A 12,790-nucleotide genomic window follows, 5' to 3' on the forward strand; every position below is an offset into this window, starting at 1 on the left:
AATGAGCTGCATGCACATTAGAGGAGTCTAGCCTATGGTTTAATCTAATATTGAAATCCCCCCCACAAATTAGTATCCCCTGCGATTCTGCTATTATCAAATCGAATATCTGTTTAAAAAAAATCCAATCTGAATTAGGAGGGGCATACACATTTAGAATAGTTATCAATACTCCCCCCAAGTTTCCCCTTATGAGTATATACCTACCCTCTAAATCTTTTTTTTCAAATGTTATCTCAAAACTGATTTTGTTTGAAATTAAAATTGCCACTCCCCTCCTATGACCTGCTGAATAGGATGAAGAATATTGATATTTAAATCCCATTTTTATCAATTTAGTATGTTCTGTATCCAAAAGGTGTGTCTCCTGCAGTAAAGCCACCTCAACTTTATCTCTTTTTAGTTTGGTTAAAATTTTTGCTCTCTTTATGGGATTAACTAACCCATTAACATTATAAATTACAATCTTAACCGTTTGCATTTAATGTCCACCAAAATAAATAGGTAAAACAAAACAGACGTCCACACCAAAATAAATGTATCATATGTGAGTAATGTGACACCCAAAAAGCTGCAAAGAACGGCAGCACAACCTGCTCAAAAGGGAGCATAACCACAGATAAAACATTATCAACTGAAAACCTGACTTCCAAATGTGGGGTCTTCCTCTCGACCCTGTATGTGCCCTGTTGGAAAGAGGGCATTGAGGGTGGGCCTCTCCCCTCAGCCGGAGGGAGAGGGCCTTCGTTCACTAACGTGTCCTTGTCCATGTTTTTGTCCATATGGCTCCATGGCTGAGGAAAAACTCCCGACCCTTATAGAAATAGTCTTAGCTTTTTTTGCCCTTCTATTATTAGATATATGTGCAGTACTTATTTAACGTCTGTAACATCTCTGCTCAGCGAGTCATTTCCTCCATCCCCCCAGCTTTTCATATTGTTATGAACTCACCCCATGTTCTCCGGGCTCTCCACTAGTCCGAGATTACTCGTTTAAATTGCTTCACTTTTCCCCCGGGTCCTGGCGTCTAAAAGCCTGAAGCCTCTCCCTGATCTCCGTCCCCCTGCCATCACCTTTCCGGGCTCCCTGTCTCCTGCTCGTACGCCACATAAGACGCTGGACTCGCTCCATTAGGGACCCCGGTTGTTTTATGACGGTCACTGGGAACCCCCTCACTGACATATCTCCGGTCGCCTCCTCCACTGATCCGTACAGCACCGTCCCCTCCGGGTAAAACACTCGGAGTCGCGCCGGGAAAGGTGTTTGAAACCTGATGTTCTTGCCTTTGAGAACAGATTTAGCTTCAGCGTACTCCCTTCTTTGTTTCAGCACATCTGGCGCATAATCATGATCAAGATTTACCCTTTTCTCAATGTGCTGGAATCCCTTCTTCTGCCAGGCCCGTCTCAAAATCTCGTCCTTCATCCTGTAACTTGACAGTTTAGCCACTATAGATCGCGGTGGTGCGCCCGGGGGTGGCTTCGTCATAATGGCTCGGTGCGCTCTCTCCACTCGTAGCCCAAAAGAGGCCGGTAGCTCCAGCCCTACCTGCAGTAGTCGCTCAACATATTCGACCATTGACGGGGAATTCTCTTCATCCCCCTCCTTCACGCCGTGAATTCTGATATTGTCCCGCCTAGATCGGCCTTCGAGGTCAGTTAGCTTAGCATCCAGGTGTATTTGAAGATTCAGCAGCTCCATTACCGCCTCCTCCGTCGCCTGTATGCGGGTTTCAGCCGTATCAATCCTCTCCTCTGCCTCCGCGATTCTGGTGTTAGTTTTGAAAATATCTTCCCGAATCCCTTTCAGCTGTTGGCTATTGTCCTTCCTGAAATCCCTCAATTCTTTCAGTATGACGCTCAGATCCACTTTTTCAGTTTGTTCCCCGTCACAGTCTGTTGGCGTGTCACTGTCCTCCATTATGCTACTAGCCGGGCAGACTCGACTGGTCCCGTCTCCTTTGGCCCATTCAGACTGCACTGACATCCTAGTCTTTCTGTTCGGCATTCTCAAGGCCCTCAATCCCTAGACTCACTCTGATACTACTTTTTCCTTTATTCGAGTTGTGTTGGGCCACTTTTAGCTCAAAATGTCGGGAGCCTCTTTTCCTATGCTGCCATTTTCTCGCTCACCAAACCGGAAACTGTGTTTCTGTTCTAATGAAACTCACTTTATTCTTTTACTGATGACTCTCTTGTTTCTGTTCAGAGACTGTCAGGTTGGTGGGAGGAGCCAGTCGCTGTGCAGGTACACTGGAGCTGAAACGGGGAGAGTGGAGACCAGTGGGTGACTCTGGCTGGACCCTGAAGGAAGCAGCTGTTGCCTGCAGAGAATTGGACTGTGGCTCTGCTGTTTCAATAGGAAGCAGAGATGAGTCCTCAGACAGACCTGTATGGAGGATCGACTCTGACTGTCTTCAGTCTGGATCTGCACTGATGGACTGTGTATCATCAGATTCCTCTTCCTCCATGGGGGAGCTCACCTGCTCAGGTAAGTCCATCAGTGACATCATCTCTGACAGTAATACTCTCCTTCCTCCGTCACAGTGATAGTTGGTGGTTACCATTGAACTGAACTGTAAACTTATGGAGGATGAAGGCTTCCTAAAGGGTAGAGAAGTTAGCTTGTTCCTGGAGGCTCATTGATTCAAACTGAAACAATCTGAACCTTTAATCAACCTGCTGTGGTTCACTCACACACTCTGCAGTTCTCCTGAGCCAGCTCAGTCACATCCACCTTACAAACAACTACATCACAAATGAATATAGTTGTTGGTCTGTGTCTGAACACAAATGACACTGACACAGCTGGAACAAGCAGCATGTGATTGGCACTGCTGTTCATAGAGGCAGGAGACTGTTAGATGCTTTTGTGGCGATAGCAGTAAGGGCTTTCAATTTGAATTTGTGTTGCTCGACAACTCCACCTTGGGAATTGCACCCAAGTAATTATTTATCATTTATCAAAGTCACCATAAAAAGTACAATGAGGACATAGGTTCGTTCTACTCAGGCAAGACGAATGTTTCTATGTACAAAATTATTTTACTACAAATTATTATGTTAAAATTCATTCATACAAGATAAAAAGAACCTAATCAGTGGCTGAGGCTTACTGGTGGGGAAGGACTGGTGAAGGGGAACGGGACTCAAAACTAAACAAAAAGAAAAGTGTTCACCCAAGCACACGTGGCAGCCACACACTTGTGATATCACCAACACCAGAGCACAGCACACAGGAAGGACACCACCGGCCTGCATATTTATGCTTGTTACGTCCATGGGTCCTTGGTAAACTAGTGTATGATGCAGCATCCTGCCTTTGAATGATTTTCATCATAAAAGTCCCAGAGTGGTTGTTTCTTGATGGTCGCACCACATGATATTTCATAAAGTCATCATCGTCAAACGAATTTTGTTTATATGTTATGATGGAAAAATAAATACAAATGGTTTGTAATTTATTTGCAGTCATGGCCAGACGGTCGCACCACATGATATTTTATCACTTTAAATAAAAGAACAATTACTAATAACTTCTATTTTTGAAAACTTAAAGTGAATACATATAAAGGAAAGCCACTACATATATATAGTATTTATTTATCCATTTAAACCTTTTTCTAACTGTATAAAATGCAGTCGAACTGCAAATGTAGCCGTCACATCATTGACCCATGTATGTATACTATGTATATATATATGTAGCTATACTGTATGTATGTATGCATATATCTATATATTGAACAAAAACAAAAAAAATGTAAATTATAATTCTGTGACTGGAATTATCTCATTTTCTTTTTCAATAAAAATATTTGGAAAGAAAGAAATAGATCAGTCCTTAAGCAAGACACTAAGCGATCAGTGAGTTAAAGTAGCAGCAGCGCATGACATTTACCTGCACGGGAAAACACCTTGACCCGGAAGTGATGCGTCAGAGGGAGCGAAAGGGGAAGAGCTGTATTTATATACCGTCGCCCTAGCAACCGACTGTGTACAATTAAGGCAGCAAAACAACCGCATTTCTATGCTGCTACACTTTCAAATTCATTATTTAAGTAATGAACTGTTGGCTGTGCATTATTTGCATGTTATTTATCTTACCAACATATTCATCAGCATGCAACATCATTGATTAACAGTGGAGACAATCAAACTGTTTTGTTGTCCCTGAAACTTGTGTAGGACAATTTCTTTCCACACAAAACATTTGATCAGGAATTGATAAGAGAATCAATGAAGAACTGGACCAACTAGCAGAATAGATTATTGTATTGGTATCAATAAAATCTGATCAATTCCTGTCCAGAGGCCGAGGCCCGGCTACCAGAGACTCCACAGCTCCAGGAGGGGACCTCCTGAGATGTTTTATATGTGTCATGATATATAAGGTGGTAAATAAAGATCATTATTAAATATTAAATCCTCTCTCTCTCCAGACTCTGTCAGGCTGGTGAATGGGACTAGTCTGTGTTCAGGCAGACTGGAGGTGAAGTCTGAGCAGTCGTGGTCCTCAGTGTGTGAAGCTGACTTTGACCAGCAGGATGCAGAGGTGGTCTGTAGGGAGCTTGGCTGTGGGACTCCTTCAGTCCTCCAGGGGGCGCTCTATGGAGAAGTGGAGGCTCCAATGTGGACCAAAGAGTTCCAGTGTGGAGGCCATGAGTCTGCTCTCCTGGACTGTAGAAGATCAGACTCAGCTAGAAGAACCTGCTCACCTGGTAAAGCTGTTGGACTCACCTGCTCAGGTAGAAGAGGAGCTGCAGCTTTGATTTGTCTTCATTTCTGTTCTAATGAAACTCACTTTATTCTTTTACTGATGACTCTCTTGTTTCTGTTCTAATGAAACTCACTTTATTCTTTTACTGATGACTCTCTTGTTTCTGTTCTAATGAAACTCACTTTATTCTTTTACTGATGACTCTCTTGTTTCTATTCAGAGACTGTCAGGTTGGTGGGAGGAGCCAGTCACTGTGCAGGTAGACTGGAGGTGAATCAGGGAGAGTGGAGACCAGTGAGTTACTCTGACTGGACCCTGAAGGAAGCAGCTGTTGCCTGCAGAGAATTGGACTGTGGCTCTGCTGTTTCAACAGCACGCAGAAAGGAGTCCTCACGTAGACCTGTATGGAGGATCGACTCTGACTGTCTTCAGTCTGGATCTGCACTGACGGACTGTGTAGAATCACGTTCCTCTTCCTCCATGGTGGAGCTCACCTGCTCAGGTAAGTCCATCAGTGACATCATCTCTTACAGTAATACTCTCCTTCCTCTGTCACAGTGATAGTTGGTGGTTTCCATTGAACTGAACTGTAAACTTATGGAGGATGACGGCTTCCTAAAGGGTAGAGAAGTTAGCTTGTTCCTGGAGGCTCATTGATTCAAACTGAAACAATCTGAACCTTTAATCAACCTGCTGTGGTTCACTCACACACTCTGCAGTTCTCCTGAGCCAGCTCAGTCACATCCACCTTACAAACAACTACATCACAAATGAATATAGTTGTTGGTCTGTGTCTGAACAAAGAAGCAACAGTTTGCTAACAGGTTAAATTTCTTCCAATCATTTCTGTAGGAAACCATTGTGTATGCAGTGTTGTATGAATGTCTTATTAACATGTTGATGGTCTCAGATGAATCAAACTGCAGCTGTTTTCTGTCTGATCTGAAGGCAGCTGAGGATGTTAATGTGTTTCCTCCTCTGCTCTCTGACTCCTCTGTATTACACATGAATGTAGGAGTTCTCTGTGCTGTGTGATCATCTCTCAGTGATCAACGTTCATTTATCTCAACAAACAAATGAGGAGAAAACAACATTCAGCTTCTCACAGAAGAAGAAGGATTCATCATCTTGTTCCACACTGAATGTAGACAATGTTCATCCAGGTGCCAGATGGTTTTATTTGTAGTGACATACACAACAAAAAGACAGTCTAGCATCAGTACTCTCCTGTTGCTTCTACTGTGACTGTGTCCACTATGACTGGGCAATGTATTTACAGACCTGCTGCTTCAGCCAATCACCTCTCTGTATTTACAGACCTGCTGCTTCAGCCAATCACCTCTCTGTATTTACAGACCTGCTGCTTCAGCCAATCACATCTCTGTATTTACAGACCTGCTGCTTCAGCCAATCATCTCTGTGTCTCCTACCATGGACGGGGTCTCCAGGGCCCAGCAGCAGGGGTTTCAGGTTCTCCAGGGCTCCAGCTTCACCATCAGCTGCTCCATCCGGCCTCAGTACCCAGGAGGCTCCTTCCAGCTCACCTTCACCTCCTCCAACACAGCATACAACTACATCCAGCCAGCTGTCAATCACTCTGCTGACTTCCTGTTTCCTGCTGCAGACCCCACCCACCAAGGAAACTACAGCTGTGTTTATGGGGTCTATGTTTTTTGTCATAGCTTCTCCTCTGAGAGCCGTCTGCTCTCTCTCACTGTCACAGGTAAGCTGAAGCAGAGTGTGAAGCTCAGTCCAACTGAGACGTCACACTGACTTTGTTTCCATGTTTGATAAAAAGTCATGAGGCAGCCGGAGCGACCCAGCGACCTACAGAGAGCTGAGTCACAATCTGATGAAGGAGATGTAAACTGTTTCCTTCCCGGCTTCTTTAACATTATTCAACCATAACAACTGTGTTGTAGTGGAAAGTAAAAGTCAAGCCAGATAAGCACTATAATGATAATAAACAGGGTTTACATGATGAACTCAGAGCTTCACCAGGATCACATCTGATTTAACTGCATGTAAAAATGTTGACTGTTAACAATCAGTTGAATCATTTTAAGCAGACAGGAGCTTTAAGGAGAGAATCAGCAGACTTTCATTCATTCTTTCAAAGCAGCTGTGAACACATGAGTGGTTTTTGTTGAACATCATCAGCATACAGAGAGGATCAGATGAACTTATTCTCTAAGAGCTGAATCAACAAGCTGCTTCAGACTTCACTGATTTTAGGAGGTTTAACGTCACTGAAGTTTCTGTTTGATGGGAGCTGTTGTCCTCATGATGTCATGTGATCTAATGTGATGACTGAATGTGTCTCATCAGATCCAAAAGTTTTTATCATCAGACTGGTCGTCCTGCCGGTGACTCTGCTGCTGTCTAACACTGCCCTCTATTTCATCCTGAAGGTACTGAACATGTTTGATTAGAGGACTGGTTGAAATGAAGCACTCAGCCTGTTTATACTGCAGAGAGGAGTGATGCAGTCACTTAGATCTGTGTTGTCATGTCTCTCCAGGCCAACAGGGGGCAGAAGTCAGACCCACAGGAGAACATTGAGCTGGATTATTATAACCTGGGTGTTTCCAGAGCTGAAGGAGAGCCGGCTGGAGAGGAAGGAGAGCCGGCTGGAGAGGAAGGAGCTCGGGGAGAAGAGTAGGACCTCCGAGGAGCCACACAAACCCTCTGAAGAAGAAAATCACGTTTGGTTTCATCTCTCCTCTCAGTCTGACGATTCCACAGCTTCTGATTTCCATCCAGCACCAACGCTCAGTGCCAAAACAGGAAGTAGTAAGACCTTTATTAAAACCACTAGAAGAAGAGTAGAGAGGAGGTCTGATTGGACCATTTGTAACATAATTATCTGTTTATAATTATAGTTTGACAGAATATTAATCTCTCGTGTGATCAGCTTTAACATTTTTACTTAACCCTTTACGTACTGTTCATATTCTCTCCTCACATACTAGATAGATAGATAGATAGATAGATAGATAACCAGTAAACATTGTGATTATTGAGGTAGAGCAGTGATACAGAGGGTGGAGATTAAGCAGAGAAGTCTATTTCTTTTCCTTTTATTGCCAGATTGTACAGTTGTATGGCCCTAGAGACAAATGATTTACTCAGTCTGTCAGTTTTGCATGACAGTGAGCGTAGTCTCCAGTAGTGTTGTTTTTGGCGGCCTATTTTACTTTTAGTTTTAGTCTAGTCTTTGTGTCAAGCGGTCGTTTTAGTTTTTATTAGTTTTAGTCATGTTCATACTCCTTTTAGTCTAGTCAAGTTTTAGTCGATGAAAAGTCTGAGCATTTTAGTCTAGTTTTAGTCAGAATTGTCCCTGACTATTTTAGTCTAGTTTTAGTCAAAGAAAACTGTATTAATCTCTTTTCAGTAATGTTATTCTATCTAACCCCGTCAATATAGTATAAGTACCTAGTGGTAGAGAGATGAAACTGTAACCTCCTGGAGGTGTTATTTTAAGACTGGTTGTCACAAACAACAACAAAAACAATAGTCCAGAGAGGTATTCCATAAAAGTGGTTAAGTGACAAACTTGGGTTAGTTAACCTAGAGGGAGAGGTAAATCTGATAATAGAAGACCCCAGTGGCTTCAATATATTAGCTTAACAAAGCCAAAGGGTTCATCTATTAGTGAATTTACCCCTTCTCACGAGTTTACTTAGCCAGGTGCCAAACACACCTCATACTGCGCCCCCGGAACACCTGGACACAACCATATATGGTCAGCACGTGCATATTAATTAGCCATGTGCCCTCTGTGGAGCGGCTACAAAGTGACAACAAAGACACGGGGGAAAGAAGCGAGATACACAGCGATATTGGGCAATAAATCAACAAAACAAAAAAAACAAAATATTTTCGTCTCGTTTTTATTCGTCAACAAAATGGGATTACACATTTTATTATTGTTATCGTCACGTGACCAGCATTTTCGTTTCGTCTCGTCTCGTTTTCGTCACGTGATAAAGGTTCGTTGACGAAGATATTTCGTCATAATTTTCGTTGACGAAAGCAACACTAGTCTCCAGCTCATCAAGTTCTTCTGCTGGATGATGGTGATTGCTCAGGGTCCTTTTGTCTGCTACTGAAGTGATGCTCTCCAGTTCAGCTCCCACAACAGAGTCAGCTTTCTTTACCAGCCTTTCCAGTCGCCTGTCATCGCTCTTCTTAGTGCTTCCTCCCCAGCACACCACCGCATAGAAGAGGATGCTGGTGACCACAGAATGGTCAAACATCCTGAGGAGTTTGCTGCAGACATTGAAGGACAGTAGCCTCCTCAGGAAATACAGCCGGCTCTGTACTTTCTTGTAGATGGCATCAGTATTGGCGGACCAGTCCAGTTTATTGTCCAGATGTAGCCCCAGATACTTATATGTGCTTACCACCTCCACATTGACAGGGATAAGACATGATGTCTTCCACAGCGTTGGGGCCCTACCAAGACGTAGACTGAGGTCAAATATGTACTTTAGTTCAGCAGCACAGGTCCTGAGCATTCTAGGACTCACTTTGTCCGGACCCGCTGCCTTCCTGGGATTAAGTCTCTTTAGTCCTTCTCTGACTTGATCTCCCGTAATCGTAGGGGGGCGGGGTGGGTTGGGGGGGGGGTGCTTCAGTAGACAGTGGCTGGTGATTGAGGTTGGTGACGCCTTTGATGATGGAGGGTGTTGGGAGATGGGGGGGCGGGGGGATGAGAGGGGGGTGAGGTGTGGGATGAACATAATTATCTGTATATAATTATAGTTTGACAGAATATTAATCTCTTGTGTGAACAGCTGTAACATTTTTACTTAACCCTTTACATACTGTTCATATCCTCTCCTCACAGTTTGTTCTCCTCTTAAAAAGTGTTTATACCAAACATTGAAGCACAGATGTGTTTTAGAAAGCATCAATAGTGGATCTGACTGATCAATAAATGTGATTAAACATTGATTCATGTTTCAGAGAGCAAAGAGAGTGTATTTTTTAGCTTTTACACCACTAAACAGCTCCTATCACACAATATCATTTTGGGCCACTTTAGGAAAAGTCATCAAATTTCAGAATAAAAGACATTTGCAGTGTTTTTACAAGCTGTTAAATGTCAAAACGGGTCAAATTTGACAGAATGTAAGAGTTGATAAATGTTGAGTCAAGAAATCATTTAAAAATCAATCCGCATGTTTGATGAGTTTATATCTTTGTTTCTTCTCTTCCTTTTATACATACTACTTATTCAGCTTAGATGTGTTATTGAGTTATTGAACTTTTTGAATTAATGTAACCGAACAAAAGGAAATATTTAGTGAAATGAAGTGTTTTATCTTTGTTCTGCTGTTTCCAATAAATAAATCTGATGTTTGACAGAATTGAATGTTTGTTCAGCCTTCATTTATTGTATGTGACAGTTTCATGCTAATAAATCAGTTTCTAATACAGTACACGGCATAAATGAGTATCCCGTTCTGAATATACAGAAATATTTATTTTCTAAATGATCACCATTAAAACTCAAAGGATGACAAAATTAAAATTCATTAAACGTATATTTAATAGAGAAATAGAAAGATATGCCATCAATATCTGTAAAATAAGTAAATTAGGCAACTGTGCTTAAATATAGAGACAAGAATGTAATATTCTAGTACTGATTCTGTCCTCCTTTACTTTGAGTACTTTGAACTAGTTTGTATGAAAGGTGCTATATAAATAAAGTTTGATTGATTGACCCACAGCAGCAGACAGACATGGCAGTAACTACACCACTCCCTCTGCTGGAGGCCTGTAGTAACTACACCACCGCTCCCTCTGCTTTAGCACTGCAGTAACTACCCCACCACTCCCTCTGCTGGAGCCCTGCAGTAACTACACCACCGCTCCCTCTGCTGGAGCCCTGCAGTAACTACACCACCGCTCCCCCTGCTGGAGCTTTGGAGTAACTACACCACCGCTCCCTCTGCTGGAAGGCCATCCGACCCGGATCATCCAGCACCGGACCGGGCAGTCTGACAGAAACCATCCGACCCGGATCATCCAGCACCGGACCGGGCAGTCCGACAGAAGGCCGGCCGACCCGGATCATCCAGCACCGGACCGGGCAGTCCGACAGAAGGCCGGCCGACCCGGATCATCCAGCACCGGACCGGGCAGTCTGACAGAAGGCCGGCCGACCCGGATCATCCTCACAGATCTTCCGCTTGGTGTGCGTCCGCGTGGTTCTGAAGGACGGGCAGCTGAGACCCTCCATGGATGAAAGTAGGACCCAAATATATATTTTTTCTTTCAAAGTAAAACTCAGTAAAACTTGTAAGTTTCTTAGTTTCCACATAATTCCATGTCCTTCATTTAAATTCATGTTTCAGCATCATGTTTCATTCATGCTGATATATCAGGAGTAGTGAGGAGTAATGAGGAGCAGTGAGGAGTAATGAGGAGCAGAGAGGAGTAATGAGGAGCAGTGAGGAGTAATGAGGAGTAGTGAGGAGTAATGAGGAGCAGAGAGGAGTAATGAGGAGTAGTGAGGAGCAATGAGGAGCAGAGAGGAGTAATGAGGAGCAGTGAGGAGCAATGAGGAGCAGAGAGGAGTAATGAGGAGCAGTGAGGAGTATCCAGTAACAATCTGTTGAATTCATTTTGTATTGCAAGTTTATCATTACATGTATTGATTCATCATTTACAGTTTTTCTCTATTGCTTAAACACATTTCACGATACTGCCCTCACTTTTCACAAAACTCTAAACACAAAACACTTTTCTAAAGCTACATACACTAAACCTCACAGTTTCTTTTCAAAACCAACCCATCACACCAAAACAGATGCTCATATGCTCAAAAGCAAACTCTGACACCAAAATACCACTCAAGGCCTGCAAAAATGTAAACACTACTGAGCATCATTAACCACATTACCAAAAAAATTGAAAACACAATTTTCACAGTGTGAGACTGTTCTTTTTACAGTTTCACAACTGCCAGGATGCATTTGAGCAACCCTTATTTATTCTCAAATATGTTTTGGGCATTTACTATAGATGTGTGCATTTCATGGGAATAGTTACATAATGCAGAAAATGCAGTAATATCACAACTCAATGCAAAAATGAGTCATGTCATGCCGTGGTCAATGACTGTTGCTCTCATTTCTACTGTAATGAAAATGCGTTGTCTTGCTTGCCCTCCTTCTCCTCTCCCTCCTTGGCCTGGTCCTCTTTGGACTGCTTCTCGCCCTCTTTGGCCCACTCCTCGGCCCGCTCCTCTCCCTCCTCGGCCCGCTCCTCTCCCTCCTCTGCCCGCTCCTCTGCCTCCTCTGACACGAACTCCTCTCCCTCCTCGGCCCGCTCCTCTCCCTCCTCGGCCCGCTCCTCTGCCTCCTCTGACACGAACTCCTCTCCCTCCTCTGACACGAACTCCTCTTCTTCTGTCTTGATCATCCATTTTTGTTTTTGAACCTTCAGCAAACTGCACTGACTTATATAGGTGTGGTCACATCATTTGCAATAGGTGTTTTCAATTATGAGTCGTTGTGTTTACTGATTGACACCAGGTATGTTCATTGTGTTCAAGTTTTGCTGATTGTGGGTAGCATTTTGCATCACATGAGCTTCACAATGCATATTGGAGCAGAGTTATATGCAAAATGTGTTTTAGCACGGCAAAATCTGTTTAGAGTTTTGAGAAAAAGGGGATGGGCTTTGTGAACAGTGTCTACAGGTGAATTGTGTTTGTGGTTGTGGGGGGGTAGTTTTACTAAATGTGTTTAGGCAACTGGTCATTTGGTTTAGAGTACTGGGTTTTGTGTTTTGGCAATAGAGAAAAACTGTATTAGTAGTGTGTAGAGATATGTGTGTGTGTGGAGAGATGTGTGTGTAGAGGTGTGTGTGTATGTGTGTAGAGATGTGTGTGTGTGTGTAGAGATGTGTGTGTGTGTGTGTGTAGAGATGTGTGTGTGTGTGTGTGTAGAGATGTGTGTGTAGGTGTGTGTGTGTGTGTGTGTAGAGGTGTGTGTGTGTGTGTGTGTAAAGATGTGTGTGTTTGTGTAGAGGTGCGCGCATCACTTCTGAGAAG

The 12,790-nt window shown here is 43.2% G+C and overlaps 1 protein-coding gene across 1 annotated transcript in view; it reads left to right on the forward strand.

Annotated features, from left to right (window-relative positions):
- LOC128361018 (scavenger receptor cysteine-rich type 1 protein M130-like) overlaps nt 1-7,448 on the forward strand; it is a 56,299-nt gene extending 48,851 nt beyond the window's left edge. The window contains exons 7-10 of the mRNA XM_053321590.1: nt 2,209-2,490; nt 4,442-4,747; nt 4,940-5,221; nt 7,241-7,448. Coding sequence (XP_053177565.1) covers nt 2,209-2,490; nt 4,442-4,747; nt 4,940-5,221; nt 7,241-7,281 — 911 coding nt within the window. The 3' untranslated portion in view covers nt 7,282-7,448. The remainder of the gene's footprint in view (nt 1-2,208; nt 2,491-4,441; nt 4,748-4,939; nt 5,222-7,240) is intronic.
- The last annotated feature ends 5,342 nt before the right edge of the window (nt 7,449-12,790 follow it).

The sequence above is a fragment of the Scomber japonicus genome, chromosome 6 (genome assembly GCF_027409825.1).
Source record: "Scomber japonicus isolate fScoJap1 chromosome 6, fScoJap1.pri, whole genome shotgun sequence".
NCBI classification, from domain to species: domain Eukaryota; kingdom Metazoa; phylum Chordata; class Actinopteri; order Scombriformes; family Scombridae; genus Scomber; species Scomber japonicus.